Below are 26,866 nucleotides of genomic sequence, written 5' to 3'. Positions count from 1 at the left end.
GGACAACAACAAACATCTTGTAAATACAGACAATGATATTCTAAATAAGAAAATATTTTTAATATGTATTTTACATCATCAAAAAGGCTCTATTGGTCGGAACCATTTTACAATGGTTGTAAACTCAGGACTGTCCCTTTAATAAAATGCCATTATCGATTTTCTTTCAAAATCACTTCACCTATTTATTTTCATGTTATTTTGAAACAAAAACCTAACTAAAACTGTTGGAAGTGTAAACGACTCCTTTAGAAAAACAACAACAAAGGAGATATCTTACAACACATTTATTTCACTCCTCCAAGAACAACACAAGTTTGTCTGCATGATCTGCCAATATTAGAATGTATATGTGTAATAATGAGGTGTTGGATATGCTTCATGAACAGAGAATGTACAAGCTGCCATAGTGTTTATTGTCTGGTTAAAATACCATGTATATTGCATAGACATCGGCTCCAGAACAGGGGAGAGAATCAAGTTAGCTACTCACAATACGTTGCATTGTACGGAATCGGTTTATGGTGCACCATCATATTATATATATTTACATAGTAAAATCAGTTGTGACTCCGATAGTAAACGTGAGGTGCCAAACTTTATATTGGTGTATATATTGTCTCAGTGTTCGACAAATGTTTGAGAAAGTCACTAGCCCTCACAGAAGCTTTGGCTAGTGCCCTATGTATTTATAGTAATACAGTTGATCATTTCCACTAGACCAAATCAAACATTCACTGGCCAGGACCGAGGGTTAGTGGATTTGTCAAATCCTGTGTCTGGGTGTGTTGATATGCTGCTTAAAAAATGTTAACATTGTCAGCAATGAAAATTAATTTGGTCCGAGAGAATCTGTAATTCTCTGAACTTGCACACAAGTTAACAGGAGTTAAAATGATATGTAGATGTTCAGGAGCTATTTGGTTGCCATGATATATCAAATGAAGGGCTAGTAAAAGAGTCAGAGGCTCTAAACACTATTTTGTTTTAGCAAACTTCTCAAAAATGTGGTTGTCAGTGGCAACCAGGCAACTAATTATTTCAACCCCTGGGGCCTAATTCACAAATGTCTCTCAGGCTCTGCTAGACAACAAAGCATCCTCTTTGCAAGTCTTTTAGCACTGCACTGCACTGCGAGATCGCAAAGTTACGAGAGTTTAGAGAATTAGGCCCCTGGTTAATACTAAAGGGATAAAATAATTTTAAAATGGTACGACAACTAGTACCTCATGACAGTTTTATCCTAGCCATTTTTAAAGTGAAAGTTGAGCCACTTGATACAATCCCCTGCAGGTACTAACCAGGCAATGTGGTGGAATGCTATGATACAAGCAAACATGAAGTATAGGGTCATTTGTCCAAAGCCATTTTTGTTCGGAGAAATATAGGGCACTTGGAAAACAAAAGGAGAAACTATTCTATTATAAAGAATTATTTTTTTCAAGTGCTGAAAAGTATTCAATAAGAATGAAAGGACCAAAACGGTATGCAGTTAGTCAACATTTTTTTTATTATTTAACGACGCACTCAACATTTTATTTACGGTTATATGGCGTCAGACATATGGTTAAGGACCACACAGATATTGAGAGAAGAAACCCGATGTCGCCACTTCATGGACTACTCTTTTCGATTAGCAGCAAGGGATCTTTTATATGCACCATCCCACAGACAGGGTAGTACATACCATGGCCTATGATATACCAGTTGTGGGGCACTGGCTGGAACGAGAAATAGCCCAATGCTTAGAGACTGAACATTTTACATGATAGAAATGTGTACATTGTGTGTCAATGGACTGAAAGTAGCATGGTGAAGCCATAATATTTTGCATGCTTTGTACTGATTAGTGAAAATATAAATAATCCATTTAACTGCTGGCAGTCCTTTATAAAAAAAATACTCCCCTTAAAATGTTTACATAATTCCAGGTTAAACAAAGTTTTAAATGACCTTGAAATTGTCCTGGAGTCTCATTCATTGGAATAAGAAAGTTTAAACATACCCCCAAACAAATATTAGAAAAATCAATTCATCACACAAAAATATATAAAATGTAGCAAAATTTCTTTGATCATATATAAATTTAACAAGACTTCAACCAAATGTTCAGTCGGAGAGTTAGATGGAAAATACCAGTCTACTGGTATCCATTATTGAATGTAGCCAGTGCACCATGACTGGTGTATAAACGGCTGTGGTATATACTACCCTGTCTGATGGTGCATATAAAAGATCCCTTGCTGCTAATCGGAAAGAGTAGCCCATGAAGTGGCGACATCGGGTTTCCTCTCTCAATATATGTGTGGTCCTTAACCATATGTCTGACGCCATATAACCGTAAATAAAATGTGTTGAGTGCGTTGTTAAATAAAACATGTCTTTCCATTATTGAATGTATGCCACAAAGATAATGTATACACATTTTATACAAATGGATCATTACTTTTAAAGTAAAAAGCAGAAATGTTTTGTTTAGTTGAATTTTGAAAAATATGATTCTGAAATATAAAGATTTCACTTGTATTTATTTCTATTTTGAATCCAGTCCTATACTGCTCCAAAGTAAACGTGAATTAATGAATGAAGCAAGAACACGCTAGGTGAAAATATGCTAGTTTCATGCCATATAATAATTGTACTAGATATCTCCAGTGAATCATGCTTAGAACAAACTTGATCAAAATCATAAGTTCACTGTATATAAATTATAAATATTAAAATCGATTACAGCTGTTTTGTTCATAAATAAGCAAATTAAAGTGACGCAAATTCCTCTCAGCTAGAAAGTATATACACGCACACTGGGCATAACAAAACAGAGAGATCAGAAACTTTTTTCAAATGAAAAATATAAACAGCATAAACAAACTTGAACACAAGATGTTCAAGAGAAGCAATTTTATGTCTTAATATTAAAAATTCCATACAAGCTTTTTTATAGAAATAATTTCGAGTTTCATGAATATACAGTTTGTTTAACAAATGGGTTTTTTCTTGTTTTCATGTTTCAACCTACTTTCAGCATTATAAAGCTTCTAATGATAATTTTAAGTAGAGAGCATTCCTTCAGGCACACTGGCAGCTTTTCAATAGATGTGCAATTAACAGGCTGCACAAAAATATATTTAGCATTCCAAGTACATGTAACACTAACCAAAGACAGGAGAAAATTCACAACCAATACAGTGAAACATGAACATATATGAATAAGAAATGTAGATCCGTTTTCTTTAATAACTTTTGTAAAATTTCATATGCATGCATAGATGGTAACAAGTACTGTTTACCGGTAAGTCTATTACCTATACAAATATAATACTGTATTGCACCTTGACTTTACAAGACATGCTGTAATGAGGGGACAGTTACTCCAAGATTTAAGCAGTTTTAAAATGACCATTCAGATTCTGTTTTCATCCATGACATTATATTTGATGTCAATTTTAAATAATTTCCAGACTATCCTCTCTTCTATGTAGATCTAGTGAGAGAACTATTTCACATTACAGGTCAAGTTCTTAAGTTGCATTATTAAGGTTTTATTTTATAGATTATAATTATGTAAATGTTTTTCATTTCGATATACATGTATGTATAGTTGTTTTGAACATATTTTCAACTACTTTTGTTTTAAATAAGCATCAAGTATGACCTCTTTGAGACTTTAATGAGTTTCCTTTTATCATAATTTAAAACTGGTTATTCATATGATAAAACCCATCTCTTTACAGATTATTATCGTTTTAAAATCGAAATTACTTTGTTTACCACAGCTGAACAGTTCAGGCCCTTTTAAGGGCCCCTATGTGCAACCTAGGGAGACATTTCAACATCATCTAGGTCCCCTTGACGAGCTACTCTCGGTTTACTAATCTTCCAAACTATACGTAGCTCCCTCCTTTATTTTTTGGCAGACCGTTCAAAATTGCGAATGATTTCCTTCTCAAAAATGTGCACTATTTCTCTTTGGCTTCATCCTACCCCTTTCTTGTCCTGGATGGAGGGGCCGGCTGAAGTCGACACCTGTGCCCAGGACAGGCGTGCGCTACAACAGCTTGTTCTGAATGTGCACATTAAACACTCTGACCTGACCTGACCTGACCTGTTTACCACACAATTATTTGTTAATATATTCATCAATCTAAATTGCTTAAACATGCAAATCTGAATGCTGACAATAAATGATGTTTTTAACCGGAAGTCCCCAAACTGCAGACATGCTAGTAAATTTGACACAACCATGATATATAAAGTTCACAACCTATGGCAAATTCAATTTATGTTACCGGTAAGCAGAGGTGTTGCTACATTGTTAAAACACTGCCATTTGATTTAACTTGCTGGCAAAACATTGTTTTTCTAGTGATTAAATTTTTCTTGGTACCCTGAGTTTTTTCAAACAGTACTCTCTATAATACAATTAAATTTGTAAACATATAAATTTGAAAACTGTCAACAAAACTGTAAACGTATATGTATGTAACTCCCGTCTACATTCAACAATATGCTTAACTGTAAGGCAATTACATACTCCACACAACTAGTTCTGGGTTAGACCATTCACAAACAATTAAACACCCAACTTTTCACAAAATGTCGCTGATAATTGCCAAATAATTGTAATTCTGAGAGCATTAGGAATACCTTTCCTAGAAATCGTGCACTTTTTTCACTAAGTTGTCTTATCCTGAATCCATCTCGGGGGGGGGGAAATAGTCCGATACAAAACATTAGAAAAACCTGTTTATTGTAGCACCCTATCTATCTGCACTTAAATCCATGTGGTGTATCACTTGTAGCTATACCTATGAGACAATTGCACCTCATGATTATATAGACATTCTAAATGTGTCTTGTATCCATGGATACCACTTTTCACGAGAAAACTCATGAATGAAGTTATGAATGACCAACCATCTCAAAGAGTGAAAGTTTCAGTTTGTATTTCTATTGGTAAACCTAACTGCTGGATAAATCAACAGAAATATCAATGGATTGCAGTTTCTTTCTCTGGTAGGAAAATGTGGTCATGTGCTGCTAAATTGCATTTTCTATGCATCAACATATTAAACAATTCAAATACAGCATTTTCCATGGTAACAGAATGATATGGCCCCTACATGGATGCAGATGAAATGACGACTTGAATTGCAGTCATACCTTTTGGTCTTGTGGGATCCTTTATAGAAACCAGTGGAAACATTGAAACACTTTTTATATATCCATTTTAGAAGCAAACCAAGTTGAAATTCACAGAAATATTTGTAACAACAGTCTTAAGGTTAAATTCCTCCTTTTTGTTCTTCGAAATCTGGACCCACCAGAAATATTTGATAAGTTTTACTATATAGAATCTGATGATAAGTTTTCCTTTATCACAGTTGATCTGTACATTTCTTTGGCATTACTCTCACTTTGTTATTCACATGATTTGTATGGCAATCATATTTCCACTGCACTTCTATGTGTTGTACTGTGTGGAATCGGTAATCCTACACTTTGCTATTCCTTTTAATTAATAACAGCACCTTTTTAGCTTCAACAACATACATCAACCTCGACTTGTATCAACAAAATTCACATTACATCAAAAACTAGTTTCTGAAATATCCAAAAACAGTGTGACTGGAAACTGCCACTTGTTTAACTTTAATTTTATAATTCAAATATATATATATATTTTTTTTAGCAACGAGCTTTTATCAGCTCTTTGATTTGCCAGCACTACCATTCACGGGATTTTTCGATTCGTTCAGCTTTTGCTGCTGTTTGATCATCTCGTTCGTTTCGGACACGATGTGTTCTAGTTTTTTCTGCTGCTCCTGTAGGAGCCGGGTTTTGTTCACCTCCGACCCCGCGACATCGGCAAACAAACACTTCGCAGGTGATGGGATAGTTTCCCCGCTCGTCGACATGGCAGCGTCCTGCATCTCAATGTGAGACTTCTGTTGAAGACTGGACCTCCGTTCGGGAGGTGGAGGTTTCGGTCTCTTCACGCCGTCGGTCAACGATTCCGATCTCGGTTTTCCAACGTTAACCGCGCCTTGCTGCGAATCCAGGCTGGTGCTGGAACTCGTGCTGTCGCTGCTGCTCCCACGCTCCTCGCGGGAAGGCGTCGCGGCTCCCTGGGACGCGGTTTCTTCGGCCGTTTTTCTTATTATGCTTCCCGCGGATATCCTCTGGTGCTGCAGGTCCGGCCGGTTCATGTTGGCGTATATACCAGCCACCAGATCCTTCTCGAACTTGGTCGTCGGCTTTTTAGGCGGTGTGGGCTTGGGCGTGGAAGAAACCGGCCCAGTTCTGGCAGCAATTTTCACTTGAGGATTTAACGGTACATTTTTGTCTCTAGCTACAGATTTAGCACCATCTGATGTCGGGGATGTCTTGGGGGACACGGGGCAGACTGGGGACATGAAGGGGCCAGTGACGACCCCTTGACTAGATACTGGCATGCTGGTCATCACACTTGACGTGGGTAATCGACTACTTTTCCGCGGTGGTGGCGGCGGTGGGATCTTCTTCTGTTTGGCATCATCCTTCTTCCCAGGCTGACTGGGCGAGATCCTACCATGTGACCCTGCAGCTGGCGTCAAGGAAGAACTTGGTTTTCCCGATCGCTGAGGAATGCTGGAGAAAGCAGATTTTGCTCTCGTTGGAGAAATATCATTAGACTGTGCAATGCCACCTTCTAAATTACCCTTTTTGTCCGTGGCTATACTCAGATTGTTAGGTTTTAGATCCGATGATGACGTAACAGGAGTGGGTGCCATGCTAGTAGTGTAAACGACATTAGTACTCGACGATGTCACATTTTTAGCAGGTGAGATCCGAACAGTATAATCCATGGTTGTCTTGTGGAGCGCAGGATCGCGGGGTGAAACAGGGGGAGATAATGCATTAAAGAAAGCTGAGCGAGCTGCCTCTTTGCTGTCATGGAGACCGGCCCCTGGATCCCGTTTTCCGTCCTTGCTGTCGATCACTTCATACACAACGTCCTCATTCGACTCTCCCTTTCTGACGTTGCTGATTTTCTCTGTGGGATGTGTGACCTTGCTGTGACCATCGGGCTGTGTTTCGGCGATGTTCTCGGTGGAGGATCCCGTCCCCGAGCCGTCTGTCATGGGTTTGAGAGCCTTGGTGGCCAGCTCCAGGGTCTTGCCCATCTTCAGGGCCTCCTGCTGACCCACTATCTTCTTCTTTCTCTCACGAGACGATTCCGCAGCCTGCAAGACAAAGAGTTTAATAACTTAATTATCTCAAATTCAGACTCAATATTGTTTTAAAGGTTATTAATAATACAGCAAAAAGACCAGGACCAAGGGAACCAAGGGGGCTGCAGGAGGGGGCTATACCCACCATCAATATGCTTGAGGAGTTTTTTTGTCCTCGCTATAAATAAAGATAAAAATTTGGGTTGTGACCCCCCCAACTAATGTCACAATAAATTTATATCTGAACAGAGACTATATTTAAACTCAAACTAAAAAAATAATAATTAAGACCAAGGCTAAGCCAACAGCAAAACGCTGATGGGAAACGAGACATGTGTGGCAAAGATGACCATAACAGAAGCACCGGTCATAATTGGAGAGACAAGGACTGGGATGTGGATGTGTTAGCAAAACAAATTGAAAGATAGGAGCTTCCAGAACAGAAAAAATATGAAGAAATTCAAAGAGGCAAGGAAAGGGAGATAGTGTGATAAAAACAAATTAAAGCACAAATAAATTTGAAGATGTGAGAGTGTTTGAACCCACCTCTAGGCGCTGTAGCCGTGAATCGTGATCAGGAACGACTGCACGGATGTTTTCTAACACAAGCTGCTTATCATCCTCAGTGGGCTCCAAAGAACTCATCGCGATGGCCGGCACCTGGGGACAGGCGGTGCTCCTGAACAGAGGCCAGTCTGGAAACAAATGAGAGGGAAATTTAATTATGACCCAATGTGTTCATTAATCGACTCAACCTGTTCATGAATTAGCACATATCAGCTCTTAAATACATAGGACCAAATGTACACAGCCAATGTTTGATTTACGCACATGTAACCACATGTATCTTACATTGGCACAAACATGTCATTCTGACACGGTTTTTAGAGGAAACTGTGTCGCCACATAGGCTACTCTTTTTACAACAGGCATTTTTTAAACACTAAGGCATATTTTTCATCTATAGACCCTAGTTTCAACCCGTAAAAATGGACACTAAGTTTGGGTAATTTACAAACCTGTAACAAATTTGGATACAACAGAGTGAACAAGAGTCTGTGATGTTGAAATACCCTTAAAAATAGACTAAAACGTGACTCCATAATCGTTACTTCTCAGATACATGCACATATTTTAAAATAAGAAAAATCAATTTTGTGGTATTAGAAACACCAGGATGACCAGAAACACTTCGGTTGTATGGAAATAGATTATCTAAACAATAAAATATAAGTAATGTTTGATTTCAGAGATCATAAATGGCTCCAATAGTGAAAAATATGCTTTAGTGTTTAAAAACTACGGTCTGTCCCTTTAAGTAACATAATAATAATAATTGTGCACACTATATTAAAGGCATATTGTCACAGACTACTGACATATTACATGGCCTAGCAAAGTATTACCTGAAAATATATATATTTGATTTGTCCCTAAATGTTCTTTATTCAACCATCTATGTAACCACCATACTCCACTTATTAATGATATTTTGTAAAAATAATTGAATTATGGCAATGGTCCATAATTGAAAAGCTAACATTGCTGAGAGGGTTGACATGGATTTCACTCCATCATGGTGTAGTTAAAGTGATGCAATAGTTTGATTTGGTCTGCAAAAATTAATGTAATTTTGATTTATTACCCTTTTTAGAGAAATAAGGTCCTTAAATCTGTGACAGTATGCCTTTAACTGGTCATATAAGTATGTCATACTATAAACATAAATCATGATAATTATGATCCTAGCTTGATAATATGCTACCATGTAAAAAAAAAAAAAAAAAAAAAAAAAAAAAGAAATACAGCCATATTGTTTTCTAGCAATCCATTGTGAACATGCACGCAAACTACGAACTCACCTCTTCAAGGTGTACAGAGTTCCTGTCAGCTTTTTACATCTCTTGAGTTCAGTTTCAATTCTCTCTGGCTCCTCTTTCAAGAATCTGCAACCATGATGATGACAAATTGTTTTAATACCAGGCAGTTACAAGTTAAAACTGAATCTAAGAGTATATGAGCCATGTTGGTAAAGTCCATGAAGTCATTATATAGCTGAAGGTCATGTAACATGTATGGTTATTAACAAATACTTGTTTTTACATTATATGCCACAAGAAGTTGGTTTTGTTTTAACTACACCACTAGAGCACATTGATTTATTGATCATCAGCTGTTGAATGTCAAACATTGTGGTAATTCCGACATATTGTTTTAGAGAGGAAACCTGCTACATTTTCCCATGGTCATGGTTATACAGTTTTGCATACACATTCAGAGAAAGCTGTTGTAGCACACGCCATTTTTCCATTAATAGCAAGGGTCTTTTATATGCCCCATCTCATAGACAGAAAAGCACATACCACAGTCTTTGATATACCAGTCATGGTGCACTGGCTGGAACAAGAAATAGTTCAATAGTCTTGACCGACCATTTCACCCCCTTTAATGCGAAAAAATGCAATTATCTAATAAAAAATCTCTTTAACAACATTTTAACATCACCAAAATGGATTTTTACAAATTTCTCATGAGAACGTGATTTAAAATTAATTGTTTTGATGTGTTAACCTTGTTAGTAACATTATGAAACTTTTGACAGTCCTCGTTTAGAAAATGTTTTTTTAATTTTCATTATTATTCATACTTACCTGGTACTAGCACAACAACAATGCTATACAACCCCTTGTCATAACCTACACTGCAGAATTATCTCCCCTTGCCGGATGTATAATATACATATTCTCTATACCAATAAAGTATAATTTAGCGCCAAGAATTGCTATTCTAGTTTTATTAGGCCTTATATGAATTAAATATTTCAAAAGTATGAATAAGAATCGACTCCCTCCCCCCTCCATCCACCATCTCCCTGTTATTTGTGTGTCACTCACTTCTCTTCTGTTACAACAATTACCCCCCCCCACCACCACCAGACACACACACACACACACCATCTCTTGTTATTTGTTTGTATATCACTCACTTCTCTTCTGTTACAACAATCTCCATCTCGCCCGCCATCACTTGCTTCAGGTTTTCTTGAAGAGCTGGGAAGTTACCTAAAAAATAAAATAACTCAAAGTAAAAACAAACAAATTGGTTTTCATCATACATGTAATTCTGAAGATACAATTTAAAACATTTTTGGATATCATGTGTCATGGAACTAATGTAACATATTACAACATGGCTCACACGGCCGGGCGAAGTGAGCCCATACTTCGCTCTGACCAGACTGACTTCCCCGTGCCAGACACCATAAAGCGAAATCTGTGTCACCTTTTTAAAAATAGTCATCGCTTGCAATGTACACATCACGGATTAATGGTGAAGAACTTGAGGAACACCTATTCATAGATAATAATTAAGTGTGAAGTGTCTGAGAGTTTGATGAGAGACTGGTGCCACAAAATCATGCGACAAGCTCACAGATACTGGTAGACTGTCTAGATCAGACAACTCCCGTGTCTGGCACTAATAGATGACCTAAAAGTGCTACTGACTGTTGAAGTGTATTGTCACGCGAATGTGCTGGAAATTGTACACGGGTGGGGATCTAGACTATGGCGAATGAATTTTTTTTAGGGAGTTTGGGTCATGCTCCACCGGAAAATATACTAGTATTGAATAAAAAAAATTTCGTTTGGAACAGCAGACCTCGACATAAAAAAAAAAAAAAAATGTGGGGAGTAATTAATTAGTTTTACGAAGACTTTGTCATAATGAATAAATTCAACATACAAAACAGATGTCGAAATTATAAAATAATACAAGCAAACCTGTCCTAGTGGATTCTTAATGTATATATGCACTCATAATAAAAGGTAACCTGTCCTACACACCCAGTGACCACCTAAACTGGATCCCCAAGTTGTTAAAGTGCACATGTTAAGCGACTACTGTAAATTCTATAAAAAAAAATTTAAACAATAGTGACAAGGTATTTTGTGTATTTTATTTTTTGGATTAAAAAATCATGTCTCCCTGCTATTAAAAACTTCGCCCTCTCTAAAGTTTGAGAAAGAAGTGACTTTGCTCTATGATTTTGACCTCGCATGAGGCCTGTTACAACATACAACATACCCCGGTATGAAAATTGGATTATAAAAAGTAATGGTGGAGGGAATGGGAAGGCTCTATAGAGTAGTATTCTTGATAACAACTATGAAAATCATCATTATATGGACTGTAAGTAATAACAAAATATCGCGGAGGTCTTCAATTTATAAAACATCAAAAACAGCAAACTGAACTTTAAAGGAGACAATCAAAGAGGCAATTTATATGAAAAAGTAAAGGTAACACATTTGTGTGAATGTGGCACAACATGCAGGCCCGTAGCCAATGGGGGCTCAGGGGGGATTGGTCGACCACCCTCTCTACTGGTGACTTTTTTTTTTCCAATAATCGTTAACGCTTAATGCCCTTTGTGCCTCTCCATAAGCCTAAACGCCCCCCCCCCCCCCCATCTCAAAATCCTAGCTATGGGCCTGCACAACACAACACCACACACACACACACACACACACACGCACACACACACACGCACACACACACATACACAGACGCATACACAGATACAGACGCACACACACATACACAGACGCACACACACACACACACAAACACAGACACACGCACACAGACGCACACAGAGACACATGTACACACACACACTCACACCCACACATTCTACCTTTGAGTTCTGCCAGAGCCTTGGTGATGTTACTCAGTACGAGAGCCATGCCCTCCACGTCAGACATGTTCACACGACACTGGCGGGAGATCACATCTGAACGCAGCTCCTCCACATTCGCTTCCAGGTCACTGGAATAAATACAATATATTACACACATACTACATTATATATTACACACATACTACATTATATATTACACACATACTACATTATATATTACACACATACTACATTATATATTACACACATACTACATTATATATTACACACACTACTACATTATATATTACACACATACTACATTATATATTACACACATACTACATTATATATTACACACATACTACATTATATATTATTAAACGAGTCTGTAAATTTAATACTTGAGGGTCAAAGACACCAACGGAAATTATAGTACAGACATAAAACATGGGTGAGTCGGTTAGTAAAGGAGGAATTAAAATCAACCATTTTCTTTTGACTTTCTATTCCCATATTGTTTTTCCATATAGTTTAACCCTTCATTATTAATATTTAACCCTTCATTATTAATAAAAAAAATGTTGTTTTTTTTGGTGTTTTTTTTATTCCTTTACAATTAACTGCCCCAATCCAGGGAAAAAGGGACAGGAGGTCTACAAGACCCAGGAATGATACTTGAATTCATTATTAATATTAATATTGTTTAAGTTGGACAAACTAAAAATTATGAAGATATATTTTTAAATGGTAGTACAGAAAGTTTAGTATACTTAACAATCACACAGTGCATCCATCCAATAATTTTATTTAAAATGTTTTATGGCATGAACCAGACATTATCAGGGATCATGTTCTGGGATATAGATTCTTTTCTCTTAACTTAACATTTGTGTGGCTGGGTTTAGCCTGCTTCAGGTGCTAGTGTCGCAAGATCGAACCACCTCAAATTCAACCGATTGGTTTTTTCTCGTTCCATGCAACAACTATAGTTTTTTCCTGTCTGTGGGAAATGGTAGATACAACTGAAAACTGTTTTCCTCTGATGTATACTTAAATTACAATCACACAGTGCATCTCTAGTGGTGTCATTAAACAATAATTTTTTGTTTTAAACTACATTGTTTCTATGGCATTATGTTTAACCAGACATTATCAGGGATCATGTTCTGGGATATAGATTCTTTTCTCTTAACTTAACCATTTGTGTGGCTGGGTTTAGCCTGCTTCAGGTGCTAGTGTCGCAAGATCGAACCACTCAGTGGACTCGACATTCAACCTGATTGGGTGGGATTAATCTGGCGTTCCAAGCCGTGCACTCACAGAACATCCTGTCAAAGGTGGGATAGTATGTGCTTTCCTGTCTGTGGGAAAGTGCGTATAAAAGATCCCTTGCTGCTAACACTGAGAAACATCCTGTAGCAGGTTTAGCACTGATGACTATACGTCAGAATTACCAAATGTCTGACATCCAATAGCCAATGATTAACTAATCACTGTGCTCTAGTGGTGTCATTAAAAAAACAAACTGTAAATAAACACAGTAGGATTAACCTGGCAGTTAGCATGGGAACACTCAACAGACACCTACATAAACACAGTGGTTATCTAATTAAAACAGTGAATTATGTTTAATGAGACACAAATACAAAATAATTGTTAACATAAACTCACGAGAGCTCTTTTCCAATCCTCGATCTGGATTCCGTGTATAGCTGCTGATGCTCATCCATGTCAGAGCGATGCTGTCGCACAACCTGGCAGTTAGCACTGGGAACACTCGACAAAACATCCTGTCAAATAAACAGAGTCATCTGGCAGTTAACACTGGGAACACTCGACAGAACATCCTGTCAAATAAACACAGGGATTAACCTGGCAGTTAGCACTGGGAACACTCAACAGAACATCCTGTCAAATAAACACAGTAGGATTAACCTGGCAGTTAGCACTGGGAACACTCAACAGAACATCCTGTCAAATAAACAGTCTGATTAACCTGGCAGTTAGCACTGGGAACACTCAACAAAACATCCTGTCAAATAAACACAGTCTGATTAACCTGGCAGTTAGCACTGGGAACACTCAACAAAACATCCTGTCAAATAAACACAGTGGGATTAACCTGGCAGTTAGCACTGGGAACACTCAACAGAACATCCTGTCAAATAAACACAGTGGGATTAACCTGGCAGTTAGCACTGGGAACACTCAACAGAACATCCTGTCAAATAAACACAGTGGGATTAACCTGGCAGTTAGCACTGGGAACACTCAACAGAACATCCTGTCAAATAAACACAGTGGGATTAACCTGGCAGTTAGCACTGGGGACACTCGACAGAACATCCTGTCAAATAAACACAGTGGGATTAACCTGGCAGTTAGCACTGGGAACACTCGACAGAACATCCTGTCAAATAAACACAGTGGGATTAACCTGGCAGTTAGCACTGGGAACACTCGACAGAACATCCTGTCAAATAAACACAGTGGGATTAACCTGGCAGTTAGCACTGGGAACACTCCACAGAACATCCTGTCAAATAAAAACAGTGGGATTAACCTGGCGGTTAACACTGGGAACACTCAACAGAACATCCTGTCAAACAAACACAGTAGGATTAACCTGGCAGTTAGCACTGGGAACACTCAACAGAACATCCTGTCAAATAAACACAGTGGGATTAACCTGGCGGTTAACACTGGGAACACTCAACAGAACATCCTGTCAAACAAACACAGTAGGATTAACCTGGCAGTTAGCACTGGGAACACTCGACAGAACATCCTGTCAAATAAACATAGTGGGATTAACCTGGCAGTTAGCACTGGGGACACTCGACAGAACATCCTGTCAGATAAACAGTGGGATTAACCTGGTAGTTAGCACTGTGAACACTCCACAGAACATCCTGTCAAATAAACACAGTGGGATTAACCTGACAATTAGCACTGGGAACACTCAACAGAACATCCTGTCAAATAAACACAGTCTAGATTAACTTTTAACATTTAACAACATGAACGGATCTTTAATGCTAACTTTCAGCATAGTGAACATATACAGGATATGAAGCATATACTTCAATATCATCCTAATTTTATTTGCTATGCAAATTATAACTCATGTAAACAAAAAACTGGGTGAACAGCTTGTGAACCAGGTTCCACTTACCTAAGATTTTAAAATATTGTCCCCTAATATTTGGGCTTAAAAGTATATGAATGAAGAAAGTGGCAAGTATCAAGAAACGAATTCTCTTTAGACTACAAAAGACAGCAAATACATGCATTTCTTACACACCTGTTAGTGAGAACACCGTGCGATATTTTTGATAACACTGTTGTTTATACACGTATGTGAGTTAACAATTTCAAGACATACGACTGGCTGCTCCTAGGTGATGACCAGGTCACCAATGCCATACGTCCAATAAAAAACAGCATGGTGGAAATCGATTACACTGTGACGTATAGTTAACCTGGCAATCATGTGTCTGTGAGGTGTATGTTAGCTACAAGTGCAAAGGGTTGTAAATATCTTTTAGTCGATAAAGATGTTAAAATTTGCTTAAAACCCGTTTTTTTAGGATATGTAAGAAATAAAATAATACATTTGTGTCTGGTAGATACCATTTATCTCGCAACTCGTTGTTTAGAAACGTATCAAACTCGCTTTCGCTTGTTGTGAGATAAATGGTATGTAACGGCCACTCATGTATTATTCTCTATGTATAAATACCTTGATTTGCCTGGCCGTATCATACATGGAGTCTGCTAAAGACTCTCTGTTGAACTGATGCATTCTCTTTAAACTCCGCAGATCGGCTCGAAGCTCGGCCGTCTTCCTCTTGATCGCCAGCATGCACGCCCTCATCTCCTTGGATATCACAACACTGGGGTCTGTCGAGGACACCGGGATATCAGACATACCTACATTGAAAGTTAAATTGTTTTTGTAAGCTTCATAATGTAACTAGTGGCACTACTAGATATAATAGAAACTTAAATTAACATAAAAGAATCTTATGAAAAATTAAAAATATATTCTTTATTTAAGTCATATACATACATATATATATACTCTTCAAAAGAAGAAACGCAAAACCACATTGTCGTAACATTTGGAGAATTGATTTAATTATTGAATGGTGAGTCCGATAATTACCAAATGTTGCAGGATTGTTCACAATTCACTCTAGTCCATTGTGAGTAAGTGATAGGACACACCACCAAGGTCAAGGTCATCTGGAGTCAATACCGGGTGTGGCCTCCGCGTGTGTTGACAACTGCCTGGCACCGCCTGCCCATTGAAGCAACCAGAGTACGGATGACGTCCCGGGGGATGGTGGCCCACTCGGCCTGCAAGGCTGCTGCCAGCTCGGGCAGGGACTGGGGCTGTGGTTGTCGCTGTCGGAGGCGTCGGTCCAACTCGTCCCATAGATGCTCAATTGGGTTCAAATCCGGTGATATCGATGGCCAAGGAAGGACATTAATGTTGTTGTTCTCTAGGAAAGCCGTTGTGAGACGTGCTGTGTGAGGCCTGGCGTTGTCATGTTGGAACACTGCGTTGGCGTTGGCCATAACTGGAACGATGTGTGGCCGGAGGATCTGGTCAATGTAGCCCTGTGCATTCAGGTTGCCCTGCACGTGGACCAGGTCAGTTCTGCCAGTGTGTGACATGGCTGCCCACACCATGACACTACCCCCGCCGAATCTGTCCACTTCCTGCACGCAGTTTGCCGCATAACGTTCACCACGACGCCTATACACGCGACATCTTCCATCATGACGTCGGAGCAGAAATCGGGACTCGTCACTGAACCACACCTGTCTCCATCGCAGTTGAGGCCATTGTCGATGAATCTGGCACCACTGCAGTCGGAGTCGACGGTGTGTGGTGTTAAGATGACACCTCGAACTGGACGTCTGGCACGAATTCCTACCTCACGTAGGCGGTTCCGTACGGTCTGGTCGGATATCCTGCGCAAACCTGGTATTGCTGCGGCTGTGGAGGTGGCAGTAGTCAATCGTTCCCGAAGGTGGCGTACCCGGATGTAGCGGTCCTGCCCGGGGGTAGTGACCCGTGGTCGACCGGATCTAGGGAGGTCACGTGTTGATCCATGTTGCTGGTAACGGTCCCACAGTCTGGAGATGGTGCTTGGGGACACATGGAATGCCCTGGCAACGGCCGTTCTGGATTCGCCTGCGTCTAGTCGGCCGATGGCATTGTTTCTCTGCGGTTCACTGAGACGTGGCATGTCCTGGATTGTCAACTGTCGGCCAGATACAGAGGCCAGGCAAGCGAACACCCTGCACTTTTATACTGTCGGTGTTCATGTTGCACGTGCAGACAACGCACGTGCAGTGGTGACATGGTTTGCACGTGGCTGCGTTTTTGCGAATATTCACATTTTGGAACTTTATTGTACAGTAGCTGCGTTTTATCGAATGTAACCGTGGGAATGTGTTTGGGACATGCAATGACCTTATATTCACAAAGCATGAACCGGTAGGAAACATAAAATCGGAGTTATAACCCATTTGTACCCTTTTGCGTTTCTTTTTTTGAAGAGTATATATATTAAAAAATAATATTACACAACACCACAGCACACTTTTAAAACTATGACTGTCAGGTGTCTTAATAGATTCTAACTGACACATGGTCTAAAAATATGAGTTAAAATTTCACTGCTGCAACAAAGGCAACAAGGAGTTTTATAATTTTTACAGACACAACAGCACATACCACAGCCTTTATTATACCAGTCACGAAGCACTGGTTATAGAATGTTAGACATACACATCTGAGATGAATTGGTCTTATATAACTTATCACACTTGATACTATTGAATAACATCCCAAACCAGTGTCTTTAAATGTCAAATAACACATGCATAACTTCCTCTTAAATACTATATACCTCATCACATTTTCTCAAGCATTGGCTGTTTTGTCCCTACCACTATATTAAAATAATAAAAATGTAGTAGTTATGAACGTGTGGTGCCATGATGATTAATAAGATTAACAAACCTTGACTGAGCAAAAGCAAACAGAAAACTAAAATTATTTTAGATAGATTGAAAGATGGACGAGTATCAACTGTGTTGAATGTCTCCTCGTAAACCAATTTCATGAAAAATAATCAAAAAATTTATCTGAATTCCTGAAGCACCAAGATTCACCAAAACCAAATATCTGAAGGGGACTTGAATGATCAGGAAAATGAGATAATGAACCATTCACCATAATGTATGGCACAAGCAAAAACCCTCTAAGTAAGTAGCAAAAGCAAACATTTAGTAGTTAATTATTTAATTAAGTATTAGTTAAGAAGCAAACACAGTGATGGGCACAATGCTACTGATACTCGTTATATAAAGTAATGTGATGTAAGATGCTGGTAACTTAGCAACATCTACATATAACGAGATATAAATTATTGAAAACTTTCAGATTATAATTGACTCCTATTTACTGTGTCTATGCATTCATTGTTACCATGCTATTATTTGTCCATCTCTGAATATAGCTTAATTAATAAGAAACCGAGCAAAACAGTGATCTTTTTAAACAGCGATGACTATATCCAACAACTATAGTTAATGTTTGTTTAATCTATATTACTCATTCAGTTTTCAAGACACACTATATATAATCGACATTCACTACCACCCTGAGGCACTATAGCAAATTCAAATTCCATCTTGTGTGAAAAACCACAGACTCACACATCGCTCTTTGATATCAAGAGATAATCTAGAGCACATCAGAAAACAGGTTATTAGCAACCATGAAGCTGGAAAGCATCCTACTTTGATCTTTTTAGTTGCAATATGAAGTAAAGAAAAAACACTGATGAGATTTTCAGTGATTGAAATAATATCTGAAGGTTCAGAAGACAATTTTCCCCCAGGATGAGTCAAGTCGTTGAGGCCAGTTAGGCACCAAAAGTGATCAAAAAAAATTCTAGCACCTGCTCAATATGGTAACTAGGCAACCGATTATTTCAACTCGACTTGTATTGTCATAAAAAAGTTTGTTTTCTTTAACGACAGCACTAGACAACATGGATTAATTATCAGCTATTGGATGTCAAACATTTGGTAATTTTGACATACAGTCTTAGAGAGGAAACCTGCTACATTTTTCCTATTAGTAGCAAGGGATCTTTTATATGCACCATCCCACAGACAGGATAGCACATACCACAGCCTTTGATATACCAGTCGTGGTGCACTGGCTGGAACAAGAAATAGTCCAATGGGCCCACCGACGGGGATCGATCCTAGACCAACCGTGCATCAGGAGGGTGCTTTACAACTGGGCCATTCAAGGCAACATTTAACTGAAACAATGTATATCATTCTTAACAATTAATTATACATACATGTATAACACTCCTGTAGTGTTTTATCTTTGTAATATTATTTTAAAGAAATACAGGCCCGAATGCTACTTTTTCTATTTTTCAATTATTGTTTCAGACCCCTTTTAAAAAAAAAGCAATACCATGACAAACACTTAAACAATTAAAATAATTATGCTAACGATTTAAACTTCACCGCAAACCATCAACCCCAAGCATTATGCAAAGTATTCTAGCCACACAGTGGATGTAAAAGGCTGGAGTTAGCACGCAGAGCATTCTACAAACTTGTACCTGTGACGACGACCGTCCTCTCAACATCCAGAGCTGCAACAAGTTTTAAACTACGTATCACACACGGCTACCGTTAATAGTCAAAGCAAAAAAAAGAAAGAAATATTCTATTTAACGACACACTCAACACATTTTATTTACCATTATATGGCATCAGACATATGGTTAAGGACCACACAGATATTGAGAGAGGAAACCTGCTGTTGCCACTTCATGGGCTACTCTTTTCGATTAGCAGCAAGGGATCTTTTATATGCACCATCCCACAGACAAGGTAGTACATACCACGGCCTTTGACATACCAGTCGTGGTGCACTGACTGAAACGAGAAATGGCCCAATGGGCCCACCGACGGGGATCGATCCCACATCAACCGCGCATCGAGCGAGTGCTGTACCACTGGGCTACGTCCCGCCACGAACAGTCAAAGCAGTATCAATAGCTAGGAATTCTAAATACATTTTTACTCAAGGAATGTTTCAAATATAAATTTATCAAGTATTAAGAATAAAACAAGAATTGTACAGAATTAAATGTCTTGCCTACCAAAACACTTATGGTGTCATTGTGATGATAAGTGTGACTATAAACCAAGTTTCACTGACCTAGGAGTTACAGTTTGTGAGAAACTGATCTAAACGTGAAACTTTAACATTAAACTTTAATGCAAAAGTTGACGCCTTTATTCAGACAAGTGATGCCACCGCGTCTATTCTAATTATTGTACAGGGTTTTTTTTAAACTACCTTATTCACATGCAACAAGTAAAACTGTTTTGTTAGTCAATTTTCTACAGTTAGATTTATAGAAGAAAACAGAGACTAAACCAATTTAAAGTTGGGTATTCTGTAAAACAAAGGAGACTGACTGAAATTAGTGAAGATCTACAACAGTGTGTTACTCCCAGATGTTAATGTAAGCACGTTTTCATCATCAGCTATTAGAAGTCAAATATTTGATCATTTTTGACACATTGTTTTATAGAAAATTGGCTACATTTTTCCATTAGCAGCAATGAATCATTTACATGCTCTTTCCCACAGACAGGACAGCACATACCATGGCCTTTGATATACTAGTCATGGGGCACTGGTGGAGACGGGAAAAAACCCATCAGAGAATGGGTCCACCGAGGTGATTTAGTCCTGGCACTACGGTATTTAATACTCTTAGGTCATTCACTGCTTTCAGTATTCCGAAAAGATGTTCCCACATACTGAAGTAGAATGTATCATCCTGTGGAATAGCAGTCCACCTATAGAGGAAGCACCTAGGAGCAGCCATGACCTCATAAACATCTTCTTTACTCTTCATGATGCAAAAATATTATTTTTAATGCATTACAGGAGTCAATATTGAACGACATTTCTGCCAGATTTTCAGCACAGTAAGGTATAAAATTTTGCCGACCCAAATCAAAACCTTGTGAACATGACCATTTCAAAATAAAAAATAAATAAAGTGAAATAACTGGTGGTCCAATGGGATGATAATCGAAAATAAAATCTCCAGGGCCCATGGTAACACTGACCAGTAAAAACTGGTCCAGACAGAAGTATTTCGACCCCTTCAGCAAAAAAATCTCCCAGCCATAATGACATTGACTGATAAAAACTGGTCGGGACGGCAGTATTTCGACCCCTTCGACAAAAACATCTCACAGCCATAATGACATTGACCAATAAAAACTGGTCGGGACAGCAGTATTTTGACACCTGCATTAAAGGTTTTGTCAGTGAGGAGTGCACCCCCCCCCCCCAGCAGAAAATGGACTGTACTCACTGCACCCTCCCCCCAGCAGACAATGGACTGTACTCACTGCACCCTCCCCCAGCAGACAATGGACTGTACTCACTGCACCCTCCCCCCAGCAGACAATGGACTGTATTCACTGCACCCTCCCCCCCCCCCCCCCCCCAGCAGACAATGGATTGTACTCACTGCTGGATGTGGAGTAAGAGTCCCCATCGGACGTACTACCACTCTTCATGCCGTCTATGCCCCGGTCCGGTTTGTCCACCACCGACTTGTGAACCCACGCCGTCAGGCTCGCCAGCTGAGCCTCCATCTGGTCAATACGCTTTCTGTAACAAATGGTTCATAAAACACTATTACAACATGTCTTTTTACATATAAAGTAAGATCTCATTACTCTTGGAAGCAGTTTGATGGGAACATCATACTTGTTTACATGACTCATCAACATGGCAATGTCAGGTTTATCAGGTAAAGTCTTGAGTCACCTATAGTCAGTCCTTCCCAACAGTGAAGGTTGTTTTCTTACTATCTATTTATTTCTGAAACAATTGTGTTTTAAGTTGCACACAAAAATTGTGGGATTTTTTGCTATTTTCAAAGCACTTCTACTTTTTTTCTGTGAAATGAAACAATTATTTACAAAAACCAATGTTCATGGAGACTGGAAAGCACTATAATTGAATTCAATAATAATATTTAAGTCATAGATCTTAGTTTCATATGATTCAAATTAATGGAAAGTACTATCAAACCAAATGTTGAATCACCTCTTTATAAATTCATAGGTCATAAATCACAATTTCAACGACTCAAAACAATGGCAATTTAGGTCAGGTCAGGTCAGGTCAATTCTGGTTCATCTATGTCAATTCCTAAGTTACAATATCAAGTTGAACACACGAAACTTGAACGTATTTAGTAAACATTAAAACAGTCAAGTGCTACTTTAATCAGGTATTACAACACAAAGTTCAAGTCGGGGTAAAGAGTTGACTGCCAAACTAAAAACTAAAATCAGTTATAAATTATAACAACTGCAAAAAGCACCGCACACCAAAGCGAGTACTTGTTTATCCCATCACCGAGCAACTATGCAGATAAATGGGTTTAAATTGGATATAATATTTATACACATACTACAGATCAACATAAAATATTTTAGTATTTTCAACATGTCAGTCTTTTTGCTGAGTAATCAATTAGCAGATGTGAAAATGCTTTAACTTTTAACCCTACCTACATTTCTGTTTAAGGAACAGAACTACTAATGAAACCATTTTCAAAATACAGGTGGTATGATTAGTTTCTACAAACAGAGTGATGAATTAGTTTCTATCTATAGCATAGGTCAAGTGGTTAAATAGACTCTATAGGATGAGTTTAGTAGAAGAAGAATTTTTCAAAGGCAAATCTTTAAAATATGTTATGGTGAGGAAGAGAGATAAATGAAAAATACATTTCAAAATGATATTAGTGGTAAAATACAATTTCTGTTACCGTACATAGATCAAGTGGTAACAGTAAATGGTAAAACAATAAGTATAAGTTTAGGTATAAATACAGTATGTTATACTTCAGCAGTTATTTGAGTTTTTATTCCTGCAACTAGCTACACCTACATATAGAACAATAATAAATATACTAGTAATAACCACAACCATAATAAATGTACTGGCTATAATTACAACCATAATAAACTGCAAAGACAGATCGAGAGGGGATCATGGGGGTTTCAGGTGCACTTTTTAAAGTTAAAGTTTGTTTTGTTTAACAACACCACTAGAGCACACTGATTTATTAATCATCGCCTATTGGATGACAAACATTTTGTAATTTTGACATATAGTAATAGAGATGAAACCTGCTACATTTTTCCATTAGTAACAAGGGATCTTTAATATGCACCATCTCACAGACAGGATAGCACACACCACAGCCTTTGATATACCAGTCGTGGTGTACTGGCTGGGATGAGATATAGCCCAATGGACAAACTGACCGGGATCGATCCTAGAAAGACCATGCATCAGGTGGTGCCCTTTTTAATGACTTCTTTTAAATCATCATTTGTCAAATTAATTTGCCCTCTCAGCATATTTCATATTTCTAAACTTTCTGGGGAGCATGTCCTTGAGATCTCATACCCCTTTGGAAGCTTGCCTTATTTAATTAAAAAAATAAAAAAATTCCTTTTTAGAATTTATTGTTAATTTAAAAAATCCTGGATTCACCTCTGTACACACATATATTTTTCTCACAACCAGGCCTGGTGCTTATAAAACTTTTATTGTCTAGACTCGGACTCCAATGAAGTCTGAGACTTTAACGCCATGGCAACACCATACAAATTGTGTGTGTGTGACATCATTGGAGATTGAGTCTGGACTCTAAACGTTTTATTATAAGCATGGGCTCGCAATATAAGACTAAGAGAGCAAGCTGAGTATACAAAGCAAAGCAACAAACATTGGCGGGGTGTACTTGGTTTCAAAGTCCCCGGGCTGTGGCGTGATGCTCCGCGACCTCGGAACCTCTCTCGGAATCTCTCTCTCGGGGGTCACACGATAGCTAGCCGACCGCTGGTAGTTCGGGTCCAGTGTTGGGGGAACGCCAGCTGATGTGGACATGGGGGCGAAACTGAGAGAGTGGCGGTTAGAGGAGGAATTGCGACTGACGTGCCCTGAAATCAAAGTGAAATTCAATAAAGCAAACATTAAAAAACTTTTTTTTTTATAATGAACATTATCTATATATCATAACATTGTTATATATCGAGAAATACTGCATATTTTTAAAGTAAAAGTAAATGTAGTCCATGAGAGATGGATGGATAAATAGATAAATGGATGAATAATTGGAAGGATGGGATGGGATGAGATAGGGGGATGGATGGATGGATGGATGGATGGACGGACGGACAGACGGACGGACGGACGGACGGACGGTTGGAGTGATCATGGATGTAAGGATAAAAGGATAAATGGATGGGGGGGGGGGGGGGAATGGATGGATGGATGGATGGATAGCATCCCAAAAAATATCAAATGTCAAAAAAGAAATGCAAATCTTAGTACAAAATTTATGGTGTAAATAAAAGAACCCAAACGTACTGGGATCAGTGGGTGGTACTGTTGTGGCTCTTTGCGGCACGTGTACTGTATTTGCCCGTACACTGTGAGCAACATACGTCTGAGGCGGGGCCCCAGGTGCCTGCTGGTGGTACCCGTAAGGTGTCTCATAGATAGGCACCCCCGGCTGTGGCGAAAACGTTCTACTTGATCCAGTAGGAGAAGCTGTCAGGAGCCGGGGGTCTCTATGGTAACCTGGACCAGGTTCGTAGTAACCGTTGACGGCCTGCTCCGGAAACCCATTCTTCATCAGATGGTGCTCGGGTATTGTTCCCAGCTGCAATCGTTCTGGGGTTGGCAGTCGGTCTGGCGAAACCTTGGGCCGCTGCTGTGTCATGGGTAGTGTGTGCGGCCTCTGCGGATCTGGTGTCTGTGACCTTGACCTCTGTTCAGCCTCCCACTGCACACGCTGCTCTTCCATGAGACCCTGGTAACCATGGGGAATATGAGGAGGCAAACTCTGACTTCTGGCATACTATAAAAATAAAAACAACTCTGTTTTAGGACCTTAACCCTAGCATGACAGTATTTAATTTGCTAAATTTATAAAGATGTTTAACTACCTGTAGTACTAGAAACTGTAAAACCAATTAAGCTATATAAAAGTTTTACAAGTGTTTATATTTTTAAGCACCCACCTTCATATTAAGGGGTCATTTTATGCTCCCTTCAGTGACTTTATTTGATCTGAACTAAGAACCAAAGAGCAAAAGCATCCATAGAAATGGACATTTGTCCAGACATTCTGAGAAACATGTGAAGGGCGAGGATCTTTTAAACATTTATGGGACAACTTAAGCAAATGTTTTGTTAATATGTGAAATCAAATCCATCTAGTAAAACAATACTTTGCATAAGAATTAAATATATATCACATAAAAATAATTTTATAACTTTATCCTTTCACATCCTGGGGCCTAATTCACAAAGCTCTCTTAGGCTCTGCTAGACAACAAAGCATCCTCTTTGCACGTCTTTTAGCACTGCCCTGTGATATCGCAAAGTTACAAGAGTTTAGTGAATTAGGTCCCAGCTTTGTGAAGCTACTGTAACAAGAGAACAATCAGTCCACTGAGGTAAAACAATCTGATGATCTTTCCCCACATTCCCCTAAAATAATTCCTTACAACACACAAAGAAAGAAAGAAAGAAAGAAATGTTTTATTTAACGACGCACTCAACACATTTTATTTACGGTTATATGGCGTCAGACATATGGTTAAGGACCACACAGATTTTGAGAGGAAACCCGCTGTCGCCACTACATGGGCTACTCTTTCCGATTAGCAGCAAGGGATCTTTTATTTGCGCTTCCCACAGGCAGGATAGCACAAACCATGGCCTTTGTTGAACCAGTTATGGATCACTGGTAAGTGCAAGTGGTTTACACCTACCCAATGAACCTTGCGGAGCACTCACTCAGGATTTGGAGTCGGTATCTGGATTAAAAATCCCATGCCTCGACTGGGATCCAAACCCAGTACCTTCCAGCCTGTAGACCGTTGGCCTAACCACGACACCACCGAGGCCGGTTTACAACACACAAAGATAAATTCTGTGGAACTAAATGTCTCATCTACTATAAACCGATTTGGTGTTCTGTGATGAATGTCCACAGGTGCAACTTTATACCACATTTCATTGACCTAGGGGTTAGTTTGTGAAAAACCGATCTAGAAGCGAAACTTTAACATTAAATTTTAAATAAGAAGTTGACGCTGTTTGCACCGTCATCGAAATAGTAACACATATCTGACCTTTTCCCTCTGTAAAGCCCAGACAAAAAGGGTTCAGATTTTAGGATAATACGAAACAATGTAATTCATTAGAACAAATCTACCTTACAATAGAGCCAATGCATACCTTATCTCTATCAGCCTGATCATCAACCAAAGTGTGTGCTGGTTTTGGGGGTGGACGGGACTTAGCAAGTTGTATGGTCCGGCCCCTCACTGGCTGAATGTCCTTCACCTTCTGTGGCTCTTGACTATCACATTCGTGGACCTTCAGAACTGTGCGGTCTCGGATATCCCTGGAATTCAAAACATTTGAAATAGAACATGGAATAATCATGGAATTCTGAATGGAAAACATTCCATATTTTGTAGCATGAAAGAAAAATGTTTAATGTTTAAAATACATTCATTTACATGAAACAATTATGATAATGTTTGATATTAATAATAATGAAATGTTTAATAGTTAACAACAGACAATATTTCAAAGGTTACTAAAACAGATCCTTCTATCAAATCATGGCATAAAATATGACATTTTTTCCTTCAAAAATTGTAAACCTTTAAACAAACTTCCTGAAATCACTTATAAATTCATTGACAATTTTTTCATTTACACCCCCCCCCCCCCCTTTTTTCATACATTAATTGCTAAACCATAGTTCTTACACTCTTC

At 38.7% G+C, this 26,866-nt stretch overlaps 1 protein-coding gene across 1 annotated transcript in view; it reads right to left on the bottom strand.

Moving 5' to 3' along the window:
* Positions 1-1,622: 1,622 nt before the first annotated feature.
* Positions 1,623-26,866, bottom strand: part of LOC121380885 — a 161,864-nt gene continuing 136,620 nt past the window's right edge. Inside the window, 13 exon segments of the mRNA XM_041509892.1 lie at positions 1,623-7,226; positions 7,761-7,883; positions 7,885-7,909; positions 9,077-9,160; positions 10,201-10,276; positions 11,914-12,044; positions 13,570-13,688; positions 15,641-15,831; positions 19,569-19,601; positions 21,510-21,652; positions 23,793-24,006; positions 24,437-24,929; positions 26,318-26,486. Of these exon segments, the coding sequence (XP_041365826.1) occupies positions 5,706-7,226; positions 7,761-7,883; positions 7,885-7,909; positions 9,077-9,160; positions 10,201-10,276; positions 11,914-12,044; positions 13,570-13,688; positions 15,641-15,831; positions 19,569-19,601; positions 21,510-21,652; positions 23,793-24,006; positions 24,437-24,929; positions 26,318-26,486 (3,322 nt within the window). The 3' untranslated portion in view covers positions 1,623-5,705.

The sequence above is a fragment of the Gigantopelta aegis genome, chromosome 9 (assembly GCF_016097555.1).
Source record: "Gigantopelta aegis isolate Gae_Host chromosome 9, Gae_host_genome, whole genome shotgun sequence".
NCBI classification, from domain to species: Eukaryota; Metazoa; Mollusca; class Gastropoda; order Neomphalida; family Peltospiridae; genus Gigantopelta; species Gigantopelta aegis.
Note: the sequence above shows the minus strand (reverse complement) of the source record. Positions and strands in the feature narration are given on the sequence as shown.